General features: G+C 44.5%; 1 protein-coding gene across 2 annotated transcripts in view; it reads right to left on the reverse strand.

Annotated features, from left to right (window-relative positions):
- Positions 1-933: 933 nt before the first annotated feature.
- LOC143765577 (uncharacterized) overlaps positions 934-19,733 on the reverse strand; it is a 70,684-nt gene continuing 51,884 nt past the window's right edge. For both annotated transcript variants that reach the window (XM_077252411.1, XM_077252410.1), the window contains exons 20-22: positions 19,170-19,364; positions 18,971-19,086; positions 934-2,166 (exon numbers count right to left, since the gene is read on the reverse strand). In XM_077252411.1, the coding sequence (XP_077108526.1) occupies positions 1,956-2,166; positions 18,971-19,086; positions 19,170-19,364 (522 nt within the window). In that variant the 3' untranslated portion in view covers positions 934-1,955. The remainder of the gene's footprint in view (positions 2,167-18,970; positions 19,087-19,169; positions 19,365-19,733) is intronic.

The following is a 19,733-nucleotide window of genomic DNA, read 5'->3' on the forward strand; positions in this document are numbered from 1 at the left end:
TTAGTAATGTCCCAAGTCTCGCCTCTGTACAGCTTCCCTGTATACAGTACAATACTCTTGTATACACAGTATAATGACCCTTGCACTGTATAGTACCCCCACACACAGTATACTGACCTCTTAGTAGTCTCCAAACTGTTTGATAGTCCTAACACTGTATAATGGCCCCCACACTGTACAAAACCCCCACACTGTATAATGGCCTCCTCACTGTAATCCCCACACTGTATTATGCTCTCTAAATAGCCTCCATATAGTATAATGCATACCATAGTCCTTCATATAGTATAATCCACTCCTCATAGTCCTCCATACAGTATAATGCACTCCCCACAGGCCTCTATATAGTATAAGGCACTCCCCATAGGCCTCCATACAGTATAATGCACTCCTCATAAAAAATACTATATTCACCTCTCCTCCTCTTTCCCCCCACTGCTCCGCTCTCTGCAGCGAGCATTCTGAACGCCCGCACGTCTCAGCACAGTGGGCGTCATGTAGTGACATCATTGCACCTGCTGTGCTGAGACGTCAGACGCAGAGGGAAAATGATGGGAGAGGGAGCATCAGCTAACGCTCCCTCTCTTATTGTTGCATTCAATTGTATCGGCATCCAGAATGCCAGTAAAGTTTAACTTACGATGACGGACGGGGCTCGGGTGCCAGCACTGGCTCACAGTCCCCATATTGTCCACGTGGCAGTGCAGGGAGATCATGTCACACGTTAAGTATTTGAATTTTTTACCTCAGTATTTGTAAACCAAAATCAGGAGTGGAACAGTCAGAGGAAAAATATAATAGAAACACGTCACCACTTCTGTATTATCACCCACTCCTGGTCTTGGCTTCCAAATACTGAGGTAAAATACTAACCAAATACTGAACACGTGAACATGGCCTTACATTGATGAAAATGGGTCACTTATTTTTATATTTTTTTATTTCAATATCATTTATTGAACTTTAAATAAACTTTTACAAAAAGTGATAATTACGGATTTTCACAATTTAATCACAGAATAAACCAAAATATTCAAACTGGCTGGTTAAAAAGGGACTTATCAGTATAATTTTCTTATAATATCAATAAAGGAATATGATCCAATGCAAAAATGTGATAGTTGGGGGAATAGGGGAAGAAGGGGGTTAGGTGCTTAATCCTCATATAGTCCACTTATCATGAAGGGTAAATTAGTCCTATTGTCTCTCAGAACTTTCTATGTTGTCTGTGTATTTTTTTGACCATGCATGGCGAACTATAAGCCTATCTGTTTGCCTATAGATGGCAGACTACTGACTTCTATAAAACCATTTACCGGTTAGTGATCTGCAAGGAAACCTGGTGCTGATTCTGGTCATTTCTGCTAAGGAAAGCATAAAGAACTGCAGAATATGCAATTATAACACAGATTTAAAAGATAAGTCACATGGCAGGCTGTGTGCTGTTGTTTACTTACACTGAAGATTTTATCACCTTATTATTACCATTGCCTGGACTACAGCAGCACATGCATGCTAGTCCAACTCCGCCCCCTCCCCTGATAAGCAGCTCACTGACAATAGACAATGTACATACAGAGCCTGGTGTGGGCAACTTTCTCAACTCTGCTTCATTGTTAAAGCTCAAAACTCTGATTATTTCACAACTGCTGCACCATGTAAACTAAGTGATACATTGTTGGATTCAGGGTCTCTTTGCCTAGATTATGCTGCTCTCAGATGAGGTAGGAAAAAGCTGGTGACAGACTCCCATTAATAGACACTTCATACGCAGAGTAGTAGTAAACTGTAAATAGTCACAACTCGAGTACATCATAATTCACGGTTGTACGTGTGATGTCCAGCATCTGTGAAATAGGAGAAGCAGGTGCAAAGACTATTGCTAGTTGCATATACAATATAAATATGGGAATATAAATATGCCGCCTGCGAGGTTTATTGCTGCTGATCTGCGATCACCACATGTAGTGATATGGGAAGGCGATTTCAATGCATAGAATGGCTAATGTCTTGGCACAACTGAAGGAATCATTTTCTTGGATCCAGTGACTTGTAAATGGTGATGCAAGGCCTTCTGCATTGACTTGATTTCTCCATTCTTTGCAGTTTCTGCCACGGACAGAAGACCCTCTTTGGCTAGCGCCATGCCAGAAAGCCTTATGTGGCCTGAAAGTGAGAAAATACAGTCAGTTATTTGTGAATACTTATTAATTCCTAAAAACAATAGCAGAGGTTTATCAACTTAAATGCACTAAAATTGAAGCGGAATTTGCACCAACAAACTGCCTTTCATGACTTCTAACAATATTTATTATGAGTTTTAGACACTTTCCACACTTTTTCTGACAGAGAGGTATGGCTAAGCTTAAAAAGGGGCATGGATTAGTGGAAAGGGGGCATGGCCTTGGGTTCGACACTGTGTACCAAAACTGCACCTAAATTTTGGTACAAATTTCTGACACAAAGTAAGAAAAATAAGTTGTATAAATTTAAAATGAATAGTCAAAAGTACACCAATTTTAGCAAACAGCATGAACAACTTTGAGGCTGGAGTCACACTAGCGAGTTTTACGGACGTAAGAGAGCAGAAAATACGTCCGTAAAACTCGCCAAACAAACGGCACAATTATTCTCAATGGGGCTGCTCCTATCAGCCGTATATTACGGATCCGTATTATATGGTCTTGTACGGCCGTAGAAAATCGCAGCGTGCTGCGTTTGTCAGCGTATTGCACAAAAAATACGCCAATGAAAGTCTATGGGGGCGAGAAAAATACGGATTACACACTGACCAGCAGTGTGACTTGCGAGAAATACGCAGCGGTGTTAGTGAAAAGCCGGTAATTCAATTGCCGGCTTTTCATTTCTCCTTCCCAAACCCGACATGATATGAGACATGGTTTACATACAGTAAACCATCTCATATCCCCTTTTTTTTTGCATATTCCACACTACTAATGTTAGTAGTGTGTATGTGCAAAATATGGTTGCTGTAGCTGCTAAAATAAAGGGTTAAATGGCGGAAAAAATTGGCGTGGGCTCCCGCGCAATTTTCTCCGCCAGAATGGTAAAGCCAGTGACTGAGGGCAGATATTAATAGCCTAGAGAGGGTCCATGGTTATTGGCCCCCCTGGCTACAAACATCTGCCCCCAGCCACCCCAGAAAAGGCACATCTGGAAGATGCGCCTATTCTGGCACTTGGCCACTCTCTTCGCACTCCCGTGTAGCGGTGGGATATGGGGTAATGAAGGGTTAATGCCACCTTGCTATTGTAAGGTGACATTAAGCCAGGTTAATAATGGAGAGGCGTCAATTATGACACCTATCCATTATTAATCCAATTGTATGAAAGGGTTAAAAAACACACACACACATTATTAAAAATTATTTTAATGAAATAAACACACCGGTTGTTTTAATATTTTATTGCTCTCTCAATCCACCTGCAGACCCTCGCTTGGCAAAATAATAAGCCCACAATATACATATCATCCGAGGATCTGTCAGGTCCCATGATGTATATCCTTCTGAAGGGGTTAAATAATTTTACAGGCAGGAGCTGCGCTAAAGCACTCACTCGTGCCTGTAATCCCTGGGTGCTGAAAGGAAAGCAGGGTGATCTGTACTTACATTGAGTCGCGGTGAGGCGCCCTCTGCTGGATGTCCTCATGAACTGGAGCCTTGGAAAAGTTCCCACGCTCGAGTTCATATGAGTTCATCCACCAGAGGGCGCCTCACCGCAACTCAATGTAAGTACAGATCACCCAGCTTTCCTTTCAGCACCCAGGGATTACAGGCACGAGTGAGTGCTTTAGCGCAGCTCCTGCCTGTAAAACGATTTAACCCCTTCAGAAGGATTTACATCGTGGGACCTGACAGATCCTTGGATGGTATATATATTGTGGGTTTATTATTTTGCCAAGCGAGGGTCTGCAGGTGGATTGAGAGAGCAATAAAATATTAAAACAACCGGTGTGTTTATTTCATTAAAATAATTTTTAATAATGTGTGTGTGTGTTTTTTAACCCTTTCATACAGTTGGATTAATAATGGATAGGTGTCATAATTGACGCCTCTCCATTATTAACCTGGCTTAATGTCACCTTACAATAGCAAGGTGGCATTAACCCTTCATTACCCCATATCCCACCGCTACACGGGAGTGGGAAGAGAGTGGCCAAGTGCCAGAATAGGCTCATCTTCCAGATGTGCCTTTTCTGGGGTGGCTGGGGGCAGATGTTTGTAGCCAGGGGGGGCCAATAACCATGGACCCTCTCTAGGCTATTAATATCTGCCCTCAGTCACTGGCTTTACCACTCTGGCGGAGAAAATTGCGCGGGAGCCCACGCCAATTTTTTCCGCCATTTAACCCTTTATTTTAGCAGCTACAGCAACCAAATTTTGCACATACACACTACTAACATTAGTAGTGTGGAATATGCAAAAAAAAGGGGGATATGAGATGGTTTACTATATGTAAACCATGTCTCATATCATGTCGGGTTTGGGAAGGAGAAATGAAAAGCCGGCAATTGAATTACCGGCTTTTCACATATATCGCGCTGAATTAAATATAAATACAGAATATATATATGTGTCTCAATGACATATATATATATATATCTAATATATAAAGCTGAATGTGTGTGTGTGTGTATGTATGTATGTATGTATGTATGTCCGGGATTGGCATCTGAACCGTAGCAGCTACAGCCACAAAATTTTGCACAGTCACACGTCTGGACCCCGAGAGCGTCATAGGCTATGTTGTGAGGTGAAATTTTAACCCCGCGCTTTCCAATTCACCAAACAATTTTGCCCCTATCTACATAATGGGGAAAAAGTGAAAGGAAAAGTGTTGGAGGCGTCGCAGCTACAGGCACAAAATTTTGCACAGTCACACGTCTGGACCCTGAGAGCGTCAAAGCTATATTGTGAGGTGAAATTTTAACCCCGCGCTTTCCAATTCACCAAACAATTTTGCCCCTATCTACATAATGGTGAAAAAATGAAACAAAAAGTGTTGGAGGCAAATTAACAGCTGCCAGATGTGAACAAGGGGGACTTAAAGAATGACAGCGATGGCACCAAAGAGTATATACTGTACAGTTGCTAAGGTGGGGCCCCAACATGGGATAATCACACCACCACGGGGATATGAACACACACACAAAATGCGCCACACACTACCACGTGCTCGAACACATATACCACCCTCAGTGCACATTTCACCACACATACACCAACCTCGCCACATAAAAGTAGAAACACAAAAGTCGCCGCTCAAAACTCGCCACGCGCAAAACTCTCCACATGCAAAACTCGCCACACGTGCAAAACTCGCCACACGCAAAACTTGCACACGCAGAAAAATAGCCACACGCAGAAAAATTGCCACATGCACAAAAGTTGCAACACATGCAAAAGTTGCCTCACACAAAACTTGCACATACTCAAAAGGCACCACACATAAAACTCGCCACGCGCAAAACTCGCCATGCGCAAAACTTGCTGCACACAACTTGCTACACTAACCTGTCACATGCAACTCGACACACAAAAAGTTGCTACACGCATGTCGCCACACAAAACTCATCTCACAAAAGTCCCTACATGCATGTCGCCACACGCAACTCAACACACACAACTTGACACACGAAACTCGCCCTAAAACACACACAAGTCTGGTATCCTTCAAAAATAAAAATCTGATTAATAAGCAGACAAACTACAAGAGCAACAAATGTACCATATAGGAATCCGGCAGCTGTCAGTCACATGACCAGTCTATTATGTGTATGTGTGAGCTAATATATACTGCCAGGGGGTGGGCTTACTGTTGGCTGGGGATTTATCAGGCTGCCATTTTAGCTTACAAATACTGAGGTAAAAATACTGACCAAATAACGTGTGAACGAGGGCTAATACAGGAGGAGATGACATACAGCTATATACTATATACAGGAGATGACACACAGGTATATACTATTTACAGGGGAGATGACACACAGGTATATACTATATACAGGAGGAGATGACACACAGATATATACTATATACAGGAGAGATGACACACAGGTATATACTATATAGAGGAGGAGATGACATACAGGTACATACTACATACAGGAGGAGATGACATACAGGTATATACTATATACAGGAGGAGATGACACACAGGTATATACTATATACAGGAGCAGATTACCTACAGGTATATAGTATATACAGGAGGAGATGACACAGGTATATGCTATGTATAGGAGGAGATGACATACAGGTATATACTATATACAGGAGATGACACACAGATATATACTATATATAGGTGAGATGACACACAGGTATATACTATATACAGGAGATTACATACAGGTATATCTAATATATAAAGCTGAATGTGTGTATGTATGTATGTGTGTATGTCCGGGATTGGCATCTGTACCGTCGCAGCTACAGCCACAAAATTTTGCACAGTCACACGTCTGGACCCCGAGAGCGTCATAGGCTAATATCAATAATATCAATCAGCTCAAAAAATACGTGCAACTAATATCAATGTGCAATGACCTATAAAACGCATGGGTCTTATCATATCCCCATGTACACAAAACTTGCACATACTCAAAAGGCACCACACATAAAACTCGCCATGCGCAAAACTTGCTGCACACAACTTGCTACACTAACCTGTCACATGCAACTCAACACACAAAATGTTGCTACACGCATGTCGCCACACAAAACTCATCTCACAAAAGTCGCTACATGCATGTCGCCACACGCAACTCAACACACACAACTTGACACATAAAACTCGCCCTAAAACACACACAAGTCTGGTATTGTCCTTCAAAAATAAAAATCTGATTAATAAGCAAACTACAAGAGCAACAAATGTACCATATAGGAAATACGGCAGCTGTCAGTCACATGACCTGTCTATTATGTGTATGTGTGAGCTAATATATACTGCCAGGGGGGAGGGCTTCCTGTTGGCTGGGGATTTATCAGGCTGCCAATAGCAACCAATCACAGCTCAGCTTCTATTTTGCTACAGTTAATTAACCTGAGCTCTGATTGGTTAATATAGGCAACAAAGACATTCTCAGTATAACAAAGCTAATATATGTTGTGAAATGCTTCTATTTGCTTAGTTTTTGCCTTTTAATAATTACATTTCTATCTATTTGTTTTGTGGTTTTTGTGTGCAGAATAAATTTTTGTTAACACATTCTATTTTGCTAACAGCAGTCATTAACCCGGGCGAAGCCGGGTAGTACAGCTAGTATATATATATATATATATATATATACACAGTGGGGCAAAAAAGTATTTAGTCAGTCAGCAATAGTGCAAGTTCCACCACTTAAAAAGATGAGAGGCGTCTGTAATTTACATCATAGGTAGACCTCAACTATGGGAGACAAACTGAGACAAAAAAATCCAGAAAATCACATTGTCTGTTTTTTTTATCATTTTATTTGCATATTATGGTGGAAAATAAGTATTTGGTCAGAAACAAAATTTCATCTCAATACTTTGTAAAATATCCTTTGTTGGCAATGACAGAGGTCAAACGTTTTCTGTAAGTCTTCACAAGGTTGCCACACACTGTTGTTGGTATGTTGGCCCATTCCTCCATGCACATCTCCTCTAGAGCAGTGATGTTTTTGGCTTTTCGCTTGGCAACACGGACTTTCAACTCCCTCCAAAGGTTTTCTATAGGGTTGAGATCTGGAGACTGGCTAGGCCACTCCAGGACCTTGAAATGCTTCTTACGAAGCCACTCCTTCGTTGCCCTGGCGGTGTGCTTTGGATCATTGTCATGTTGAAAGACCCAGCCACGTTTCATCTTCAATGCCCTTGCTGATGGAAGGAGGTTTGCACTCAAAATCTCACGATACATGGCCCCATTCATTCTTTCATGTACCCGGATCAGTCGTCCTGGCCCCTTTGCAGAGAAACAACCCCAAAGCATGATGTTTCCACCACCATGCTTTACAGTAGGTATGGTGTTTGATGGATGCAACTCAGTATTCTTTTTCCTCCAAACACGACAAGTTGTGTTTCTACCAAACAGTTCCAGTTTGGTTTCATCAGACCATAGGACATTCTCCCAAAACTCCTCTGGATCATCCAAATGCTCTCTAGCAAACTTCAGACGGGCCCGGACATGTACTGGCTTAAGCAGTGGGACACGTCTGGCACTGCAGGATCTGAGTCCATGGTGGCGTAGTGTGTTACTTATGGTAGGCCTTGTTACATTGGTCCCAGCTCTCTGCAGTTCATTCACTAGGTCCCCCCGCGTGGTTCTGGGATTTTTGCTCACCGTTCTTGTGATCATTCTGACCCCACGGGGTGGGATTTTGCGTGGAGCCCCAGATCGAGGGAGATTATCAGTGGTCTTGAATGTCTTCCATTTTCTAATTATTGCTCCCACTGTTGATTTCTTCACTCCAAGCTGGTTGGCTATTGCAGATTCAGTCTTCCCAGCCTGGTGCAGGGCTACAATTTTGTTTCTGGTGTCCTTTGACAGCTCTTTGGTCTTCACCATAGTGGAGTTTGGAGTCAGACTGTTTGAGGGTGTGCACAGGTGTCTTTTTATACTGATAACAAGTTTAAACAGGTGCCATTACTACAGGTAATGAGTGGAGGAAAGAGGAGACTCTTAAAGAAGAAGTTACAGGTCTGTGAGAGCCAGAAATCTTGATTGTTTGTTTCTGACCAAATACTTATTTTCCACCATAATATGCAAATAAAATGATTAAAAAAACAGACAATGTGATTTTCTGGATTTTTTTGTCTCAGTTTGTCTCCCATAGTTGAGGTCTACCTATGATGTAAATTACAGACGCCTCTCATCTTTTTAAGTGGTGGAACTTGCACTATTGCTGACTGACTAAATACTTTTTTGCCCCACTGTATATATATATATATACTGTATATATGTTTTAACGGACATTTGAGCACATAAATCCATTAGATGTCGGTTTTGCAAGCCTGCGAGAAAATATCGCAGTACGGATGCCATACGGATTACATACGGAGGATGCCATGCGCAAAATACGCTGACACACCCTGCCTACGGATGACATACGGACCACTATTTTGGGAACATTTCTCCGTATTACGGCCGTAAAAAACGGACCGTATTGTCTTACGCTGAGTGTGACTCCAGCCTGATAAGTCTGGCGCATTTTAAATGTCTGCTTACACTGGACGAATATCATTCCAAGGAGAGCTCGTTTTATGATAATCTTGCAGTCTAGGCTGCCAGTCACTCAAAGAAAAAGCAAAATGCTCTTTTGTTGGATGAAATGATCTTTTCTTTTGCACAAAAGATCATCGTTCTCTGCAGCACATCATTCTGTGTAAACAGAACTCATGTTGCTGAGAACCATGGCAGCCTATCTAGTGAAGATAGTTCAGTGCGCATCTGATGCCCGGTCTGCCTGCGTAAAAAGGATATTAAACGAGCACAGACCGGCAAACATGTAGCTGAAGGCTGGTTAGTTTGTAACGCCAGATGATGTATACGGATTTTAACCCCTTCATGACCGGAGGTATTTTCATTTTTGCGCTTTTGTTTTTTGCTCCCCTTTTTCCCAGAGCCATAACTTTTTTTTATTTTTCGGTCAATATGGCCATGTGAGTGATTGTTTTTTGCGAGACGAGTTGTACTTTTGAACAGCACCATTGCTTTTAACATATCGTGTACTGGAAAATGGGAAAAAAATTAAATGTGCCGTGAAATAAAAGTGAAATTCCACAATTGTTTTTGTTTTTTGTTTTTTTACCATGTTCACGAAATGCTATAACTGACCTACCATTATGATTCTCCAGGCCATTATGAGTTCATAGACACTAAACATGTCTAGGTTCTTTTTTATCTAAGTGGTGAAAAAAAATCCAAAGATTGATTAAAAAAAACCATTTGCGCCATTTTCCAATCTGATACTCGTAGTGTCTCCATTTTTCGTGATCTCGGGTTGCGTGAGCACATTATATTTTGCACGTCGAGCTGATGTTTTTAAAGATACCATTTTGGTGCAGCTACGATCTTTTGATCTCCCATTATTGCATTTTAATGCAAAGTTGCGGCGACCAAAAAAACATAACTGTGGCGTTTTTATTTTTTTTACCGCTACGCGTTTAGCGATCAGGTTAATTCTTTTTTATATTGATAGATCAGGCGATTCTGAATGCGGTGATGCCAAATATGTGTATGTTGTTTTTTTTTAACTGTTATTTTTAATGGGGCAAAAGGGGGGTGATTTGAAATTTTATATTTTTTTTATATTTTTAAAAACATTTTTTTTTACTTTTGGCATGCTTTAATAGTCTCCATTGGAGACTAGAAGCTGCCATAACCTGATCGGCTCTGCTACATACAGGCGATGGATGATCTGATTGCTTGTATGTAGCAGAATTGCTGACTTGCTATCAGCGCCAACCACCGGGCAGCACTCATAGCAATCCGGCTGTGACAACCATAGATGCAGACAAGCAAGGGCATGTGTCATTGGCTGTGTATGTCACATGTCACTCCTTGCCCAATGAGAACCAGCCATTTGCCCCGTCGTCACCATTTCCTCACTGCTGCAGCTTAGTGTTAGACGGCACCGCTGCTGCTGTGGGCGCTATACAGTCAGATAGTCTTTTTTTGCCAGTGAATTTTCTGAGAGATAGGTTTAGGGAGTCGGGAGTTGGGACTAGTTGTAATATCAGCCCTTTTCAGCACTGTTCATAGCACTGTTTGCCAGGCAGGTCTGAGCCAGTGCTGTGCAAGTGTTAGGGTACTGTCACACTCTGCAACTTTCCAACGATCACGACCAGCGATACGACCTGGCCGTGATCGTTGGAAAGTCGTTGTGTGGTCGCTGGAGAGCTGTCACACAGACCGCTCTCCAGTGACCAACGATGCCGAAGTCCCCGGGTAACCAGGGTAAACATCGGGTTACTAAGCGCAGGGCCGCGCTTAGTAACCCGATGTTTACCCTGGTTACCATCGTAAAAGTAAAAAAAAACCAAAAAACTACATACTCACATTCCGGTGTCCGTCAGGTCCCTTGCAGTCTGCTTCCCGCACTGACTGAGTGCCACCGTAAAGTGAAAGCAGATCACAACGGTGACGTCACCGCTGTGCTCTGCTCTTACTTTCCGGCCGGCAGTCAGTCAGAGCGGGAAGCAGACTGCAAGGGACCTGACGGACACCGGAATGTGAGTATGTACTGTTTTTTTTTTTTTACTTTTACGATGGTAACCAGGGTAAACATCGGGTTACTAAGCGCGGCCCTGCGCTTAGTAAACCGATGTTTACCCTGGTTACAAGCGAACGCATCATTGGATTGGTGTCACACACACCGATCCAACGATGACAGCGGGAGATCCAGCGACGAAAGAAAGTTCCAAACGATCTGCTACGACGTACGATTCTCAGCAGGGTCCCTGATCGCTGCTGCGTGTCAGACACAGCGATATCGTATGGATATCACTGGAACGTCACGGATCGTACCGTCGTAGCGACAAAAGTGCCACCGTGAGACAGTACCCTTAGTCACAGCATTTGGTGTAATCTAGCTCAGCCAATCCTTTTGGGCTAGTAGCATTGTCTGATAATCATCTGATTAGCCCGCCTGTGAAGCTAGCTACACCACCTGTGTATCTCAATTTTTACTGCATCTAACCCAGTAAATTGTTTTGGGGTTTTGGGCTTAGTAGCAGTGTCTGTACGTCAGCAGAGTAGCCCGCCTGTGAAGCTAGCTACACCGCCTGTGTATCTCAATTTTTACTGCATCTAACCCAGTAAATCGTTTTGGGGTTTTGGGCTTAGTAGCAGTGTCTGCACGTCAGCACAGGCAGAGTGCAGAGTAGCCCGCCTGTGAAACAAACTATACCGCCTGTGTATCTCTATTTTCACTGCATCTAATCCAGTTGATAGTTTTGGGCCTAGTAGCATTGTCTGCACGTCAGCAGAGTAGTCCGCCTGTGAAACAAACTATACCGTCTGTGTATCTCTATTTTCACTGCATCTAATCCAGTTGATAGTTTTGGGCCTAGTAGCATTGTCTGCACGTCAGCAGAGTAGCCCGCCTGTGAAACAAACTATACTGCCTGTGTATCTCTATTTTCACTGCATCTAATCCAGTTGATAGTTTGGGGCCTAGTAGCATTGTCTGCACGTCAGCAGAGTAGCCCGCCTGTGAAGCTAGCTACACCGCCTGTGTATCTCAATTTTTACGGCATCTAACCCAGTAAATCGTTTTAGGGTTTTGGGCTTAGTAGCAGCGTCTGCACGTCAGCAGAGTAGCCCCCCTGTGAAACAAACTATACCGCCTGTGTATCTCTATTTTCACTGCATCTAATCCAGTTGATAGTTTTGGGCCTAGTACCACAGTTTGGCCACTCAGTTCTGCTCGATTTTCATCCATCGGTTGTTGTTCCAACAACTTCAGATACAGAGTTGCCAATTAAGCACTAAAATGAGTGACAAAAGGCCTGCTGCTGGTGGAAAGGGGAATAGGCGTGTTGGAAAGGGAAAATAAGGTTGTGTCCGTGGGGTAGGTGGTAAAGCAACAGTAACATCTGCAGAAGAAAGACCATCTTCCAGCCAAAGTAAGATGTCTACTTCTTTTCGTGGACAATTTGATATGATCCCTTTCTTACGACCATCGCTACAAGCATCGCCAAAAATTCCAGATGAGGCACAAAAACAGCAGGTGCTTGAACGGATATCAAGTGCTCGTTCAAGTGGGCTCTCCTCCATGTCAACTTCAACATCAAACCTACTCCAGTCCTCAGAGTTGTCACCCCAATTGCACTTGCTTCCTCACAGCTCCCAAGTCTCCAGCTGCCCGTCTGAGCATGGGGTAGCACACATGGTTGAGTCTGTAGAGCTGTTTACGCATACTATAGCCTGGGAATCAGAGGTCTGCTCCAGAGCTTCTGTGAATCCAGACGAGGAAATTATCTGCACTGATGGCCAGAATCTTTGTGAGTCGGATCCAGGCCCAGATGAAGAATGTTCTGAGCATAATGTAGACCCTCGTTCCCAAACTGTAACTCCTGTTGGTGGAGACAATGAGGAAGATGATGAGACTGAGATACCTGATTGGAACGAAAACTTGACTTTTCGGTCGGGGCAGGAAGAGGTTGGCTCTGAGGACGACGGGTGTGAGAACACACAGGATGATGATGACGAGGTTGTAGACCCCACTTACTGTCAACCCCCAGTCCGCCAGTCCATGAGGTCAGCAGAGGAGGTGGAGGAGGATGCTAGTGATGAGTCTGATGACGAGGTAACGATGCGCCTTCCTGGATAGAGACGGAGTACTGGAAGCACGTCAACAACTGCATCCTCAAGCCCAATTATGCCTCAGACCAGAAGTCGTGGTGGCTCTACAGGTCGCACGGGCTCTAAGCCTTGCATAGCCTGGGCATTTTTTGACATCGCAAAGGATGACCCAACTCATGTTGTCTGTAAGATTTGTCAACAAAATCTCAATAGAGGCCAAAAAATCACTAGTTTGAGTACTTCATGCATGAACCGTCACATGGATATGAGGCATAAGTTGCAGTGGGAAGCTCACTGTGCTACAATGCGGCCCAGTGGGCCGGGTCAACCACCGTCTGCCCCATCAAGTGCATCTATAGGAAAAATCAGCCGTGATTTATCACCCACCAGGCGGACGCGCTTCCACACAACTCCACCAGAGCTGCCCTATGGGAACTCGGCTCTTTCTCCTCTCCTCTACCTCTTTGGCATAAGTGAGGTTTTGATAAAGACCCGCTGGGGTTGAAACGTTACCCGAATTGAATAGTCCGCCACCCATTTACCTCCTAAAAAAGCACCTGGTGATGTTTATTGTATATGTTAATAAAGAAACTACACAGTTTGCTGAACTTTCAACCAATTGAGTGCGGATGATTTTTCCTATACTTGGACTATTTTTGTTCATGCCTGCACCAACCTAGTGGCAGTGTGCACATCTTTTTCCTGGATTTCCATCAAGTGCATCCACGTCCTCTTCATCCTCTGTGACTGTGGAGACAGCAGTCGCACATGGTTTTGGAAGCAGACCTTCCACCTCTTTACCCGCAACAGCCAGTGTGATTGGCAGGTCATCAGGACATTTGCAAGTGGAAACACCTGCTGGTGTTGAGTGCTCTCCGACACCACATTTTGATCAAGGCAACATAACATCTCCGCCTGCACCTTCCTCACAGACCAGCAGTTTGCCGGGGACACCCTACTCAACTCTGTCTAAGCACGGCAGCCAGCCCTCAGTCCCTCAGATGTGGACAAGTAAAAGACCATTTCCTCCTAGCCATGACAAAGCTAAGAGGTTGAATTTCTCCATCTGCAAGCTGTTGGCTACAGAAATGCTGCCTTTCCGCCTGGTGGACACAGAGGATTTTCGAGACCTTATGTCCGTCGCAGTGCCCCAGTACCAGATGCCCAGTCGCCACTACTTCTCAAAGAAAGCTGTGCCTGCGCTACACCAGCATGTCGCATACAACATCACCGCTTCCTTGAGAAACTCTGTGTGTGACAGGGTGCATTTCACCACAGACACTTGGACGAGTAGACATGGACAGGGGCGTTACATGTCGGTGACTGGGCACTGGGTAACTACGGCAACATCAGGAGAAGGGGCTGCTGTCCAAGTCTTGCCGCCCCCACGAGTTGCTCGTCGATCCTCTATATCTAGAAGTTCCTCCACTGCTTCTGCCTCCTCAACCTCCTCTCAATCCTCCACCTGCACCCAAAGCCTGTCTGGTAATGCCACCCGCGTTGTAACTGCGCAGAAGGAATCCTGCACACGTCCTCACTATGCTGTCACCAGGGCTTAACGGCATCAGGCAGTGTTTACATTGAAATTTCTGGGAAATGTGAGTCACACAGCTGAGGAGTTGTGGTCAGCTCTGGAGACCAAGTTCCATCAATGGTTGTCTCCACTCAACCTGCAGCCAGTGAAGGCCGTGTGCGACAATGCTGCAAACCTGGGTGCGGCCCTTCGCCGGGGCAATGTTACACACGTGCCTTGTATGGCTCACGTTTTGAACCTGGTTGTCCAGCAATTTTTATCCCACTATCCCGGACTAGATGGGCTTCTGCAGAGGGCACGGTCGCTGTGTGCTCACTTCCGCCGTTCGCATCCCGCAGCTCGACGACTTGCATCTCTACAGAAGTCGTTGGGCCTGCCAGTTCACAGGCTGAAATGCGATGTGCCCACACGGTGGAATTCAACTCTGCACATGTTGCAGCGACTGTGGCAGCACCGACGAGCCCTGGTGCAATACGTTATGACGTATAGCCTGGGCCAACGAGATCAAGAGGTGGGGCAAATCACGCTGCTGGAGTGGTCTCAGATCAGGGACCTATGCACCCTTCTGCACAGTTTTGAAATAGCAACGAAGATGTTTAGTGCTGACGATGCCATTATCAGCATGACCATTCCGGTGATTTACATGCTGGAGCACACCTTACACAGTGTTCGGAGTCAGGTGGTGGAACAAGAGGAGGAGGAACAGGAGAAGTCGTATGCGGAAGGGATCATATCTCCAAGGTCATGAAGGTTGGCAGCACCAAGGCGGCTGGCATTGGAGGCTGGGGGAGAGGGATTACCGGGGGCGCATGGTAGCAGCCAAACTGTTGAGGAAGGTGCAGGAGGCGAGGAAGAAGTGGAGGACAAACTGGCGCTGGGCATGGAAGACTCATCAGATGAGGGAGACCTTGATCAAATTTCTGTTGTGCGAGGTTGGGGGGAGAGGGCAGACGATGGAAGCATGATTCTCACCTCGCCACCACCAAGACAACAAGGACTTGGTCCTCCTGGATGCGCAAGACACATGAGTGCCTTCTTGTTGCACTACCTGCAACATGACCCTCGGATTGTCAGAATCCGAAGTAATGCCAACTACTGGGTTGCCACACTCTTAGATCCCCGGCACAAAAGCAAATTTGGCGAAATAATTCCTGCCATAGAAAGGGATTCACGCATGCAGGAGTATCAGCAGAGACTGTTACAGAATCTAACATCTGCTTTTCCACAAAACACCAGTGGTGCACGTAGTGAATCTCTGAGTTCTAACTTGCCAACCGTGGGACTATCGAGTCATCACTCAAACCGTAACAGTAACATCGTATCTGGTGGTAACAGCAATTTTTTCCAATCGTTTCAAGATTTTTTTAGACCATCCTTTGCAAGGCCACAGCAGACAAAAAGTCTGACGCACAGCCAACGCCTAGAGAGGATGGTACAAGAGTATCTCCAAGTTAACATCGATGCCATGACTGTGGAACTGGACCCTTGCTCATTTTGGGCTTCCAATCTTGAAAAATGGCCTGAGCTCGCCACTCACGCCTTGGAGATCTTGTCGTACCCCGCAGCCAGCGTTCTCTTTGAGCGTGTGTTCAGCGCTACTGGTGGTGTGCTGACAGATAAGCGCACGCGGCTGTCCAGTGACAATGTAGACAGACTAACGTTCATCAAGATGAACAAATCCTGGATCCGCAAGGACTTTTCTACCCCTGTGTCATCTTGGGGAAACTAAAAGCTTGATGATTTTTGAAAATCACCTCACCAACCGTTTTAAAAAACTCTGGCGAAATTGATGCCACTTAAGTGGTGTCTGTGGCCGAATTTTTGGAAAAAATGGAGACTCTTTGATTTAGTCTCCTTGCTGAGTTTTACATGACGTTGCCATCGTCAATTCCAGGTGGGTGGGGTCATCTGCAGAGTTTATTTACTCATACTATGGCCTGGGATTCAGAGGTCTGCTCCAAAGCTTCAGTGTCTGCTAGTCAGCAGAGTAGCCCAGCCACCCACCGCCTGTTTACCTAAGTACTATTTTTAACAGTATCTGGCCCAGGAAATTCTTTGGGGCCTAGTAGAATTTGGTGCTACTCAGCAGCGTACTTCACCCATGAAGCAAGCTACACCGCCTGTTTACCTAACTACTATTTTGTAACGGCATCTAGCCCAGGAAATCCTTTTGGGCCTAGTAGAATTTGGTGCAACTCAGCAGCGTACCCCACCCATGAAGCAAGCTACACCACCTGTTTACCTAACTACTCTTTTGTAGCGGCATCTAGCCCAGGAAATCCTTTTGGGCCTAGTAGAATTTAGTGCTACTCAGCAGCGTACCCCACCCATGAAGCAAGCTACGCCGCCTGTTTACCTAACTACTATTTTGTAACGGCATCTAGCCCAGGAAATCCTTTTGGGCCTAGTAGAATTTGGTGCAATTCAGCAGCGTACCCCACCCATGAAGCAAGCTACACCACTTGTTTACCTAACTACTATTTTGTAACGGCATCTAGCCCAGGAAATCCTTTTGGGCCTAGTAGAATTTGGTACAACTCAGCAGCGTACCCCACCCATGAAGCAAGCTACACCGCCTGTTTACCTATCTACTATTTTGTAACGGCATCTAGCCCAGGAAATCCTTTTGGGCCTAGTAGAATTTGGTGCTACTCAGCAGCGTACCCCACCCATGAAGCAAGCTACACCACCTGTTTATCCTAACTACTATTTTGTAACGCCATCTAGCCCAGGAAATCCTTTTGGGCCTAGTAGAATTTAGTGCTACTCAGCAGCGTACCCCACCCATGAAGCAAGCTACATCGCCTGTTGATCTAATTACTAATTTTTAACTGATCTAGCCCAGAAAATCGTTTTGTACCTAATAGCATTTTGTGCTACTCAGCAGAGTACCCCACCTATGAAGCAAGCTACACCGCCTGTTTACCTAACTACTATTTTTTAATAGCATTTGGCCAAGGAAATCCTTTTGGGCCTAGTAGCAATTTCTGCTACTCAGCAGAGTACCCCACCCATGAAGCAAGCTACACCGCCTTCTTTCTTTCTCAATCTAACCCCTCAGGTCTGGGGTGTCCACTCTCCCTACAGCTCTTTCCTTCTCACAGGTGGACTACCGCGTGTTTTCACACTGCCGAATCTTTTGGGCCCAGGCATAAGAAGTCGTCGAGGTAATGGATAATATGTGCCGCCTTCAAACGTCCATGACGACACATTCGAGGAAGCAACTAAACGCCTCAAATAGTGAGCAGGATATGGAGCACCCCATGGGCAAACAGCGATTTATGTAGTATGCTCCTTCACAGAAGCAGCCCAATGGGAGGACACTATTCGGAGGCACAGGTAGTAACCGGAACGCCCCCTCAATGTCTGTTTTGGCCATTAGGGTGCCCCTTCTCAACTTCTTGACCCGCCTGATTGCCTCGTCAAAGGAGGTACAGTACATAATACTGTACTTGGTTCCGCGTCGATGTTGTTGTTTACTGACCTGCCCCTTGGATATGACAAATGGTGGATTAGTCTGAATGTATTGGGTTCAATTTTTGGCACAACTCCCAACGGGGGTACCACTACGTCTTCTAAGGAAAGTGTTCTGAATGGACCCGCCGCCATTCTACCTAAAGATATTTCTTTTTCTTTTTTTTGTCAAGACGTCTGGGTGTTGGTAGAGTGAGTTTAGATTTTTACTCCAGCCTTTCTTAACTTTAGAAGGGCATGACATGCCTATATCTGTGTCTCCTCCTCCTTTTACTCCTCCACCTCTTTTCTTTTCGCATGACCATGTGTAGTTGTGACTTTTCCATGTGTTTGTTGTGTCTTATGAGCAGTTTGTCAGCTTTTGGACACCTTTTAAGGTGTTTTCTATGTGTTTTCCATGTGTTTGTATGTGTTTGTGTTTGCCTGCCATTGGTTTCAATGGGGTTCGACGGTGTTCGTCGAACAGTTCGACGAACAGTTCAGCAAACATCTCCCTGTTCGACGAACCGAACCGAACCCGAACACTAGTTTTGCATATGGAGTATGCACAACCAGTATTTCGCCTAAGAGGATGATTTTTTTTGTTTGTTTGATATTTCTTTAAACTTTTTAAGTTTTTGCAATTATTATTGGACTGGAGACAGATAGAAAATACTTTTCTTACCATAAAGGGTCACTGAGTATGTTTCTTCCATTGAAAGAATAAATTGGAACACCAGACTTATGGATGGACAATTTACTATCAAAAAGAGAGTGCCAGTTTCTCATGAGCATTTCTCCCTATTGACAAGAAGAAATAGTATTTAGCTGCATCTTAACATTCTCTGAAGGTTAATAATGATCACACTGTAGCGTTTGCTTACCTTGAAGTTCACTATGGGAAGTCCCCTGTCAGTCTTCTTCACTATAGAGGACAGGGATTGACTGGAGGAGGAGAGAAGTGCTCTGAATGTCCCAAAAAGAGACATCTCCTGAGCCTGACGATAGCACTGTAAGTCGGCTCCACGGATCCCCGTCATGTCCCCAGACAGAGGAATGTTTAGTGCTATGAGACGTAGCTGTAGATTTCATAGAAAGAAGAACATCTGGTATTTATAATCAAAATTTGTCTCAGTCGGTAACTCCTCACCTATTCCTAAAGGGAACTGTCATGGCAGCCCAAGGCGTGCTGTACAGTATGCTGCTCTGACATCCCCTAATGTCTGTTTACATGGTTGACTTCCAGACTATATGTCTCAGAATTATCTGATCCTTCACAGTCGGCGTAGTGTTCAGGCACTTTACATGCTGTACTGCTTATTAGGTGCGGTAGCATTGATGACCGATTCTAAAGTAGACAAAACTTATCCTGCAACTTATACTCTAAGGTACATGTAATGGGTTGTATGCTTTCTGCCCAAATTATGTTAACTCATAAAAAGAAACAC

Source organism: Ranitomeya variabilis, chromosome 4 (assembly GCF_051348905.1).
Source record: "Ranitomeya variabilis isolate aRanVar5 chromosome 4, aRanVar5.hap1, whole genome shotgun sequence".
Taxonomy (NCBI): Eukaryota; Metazoa; Chordata; class Amphibia; order Anura; family Dendrobatidae; genus Ranitomeya; species Ranitomeya variabilis.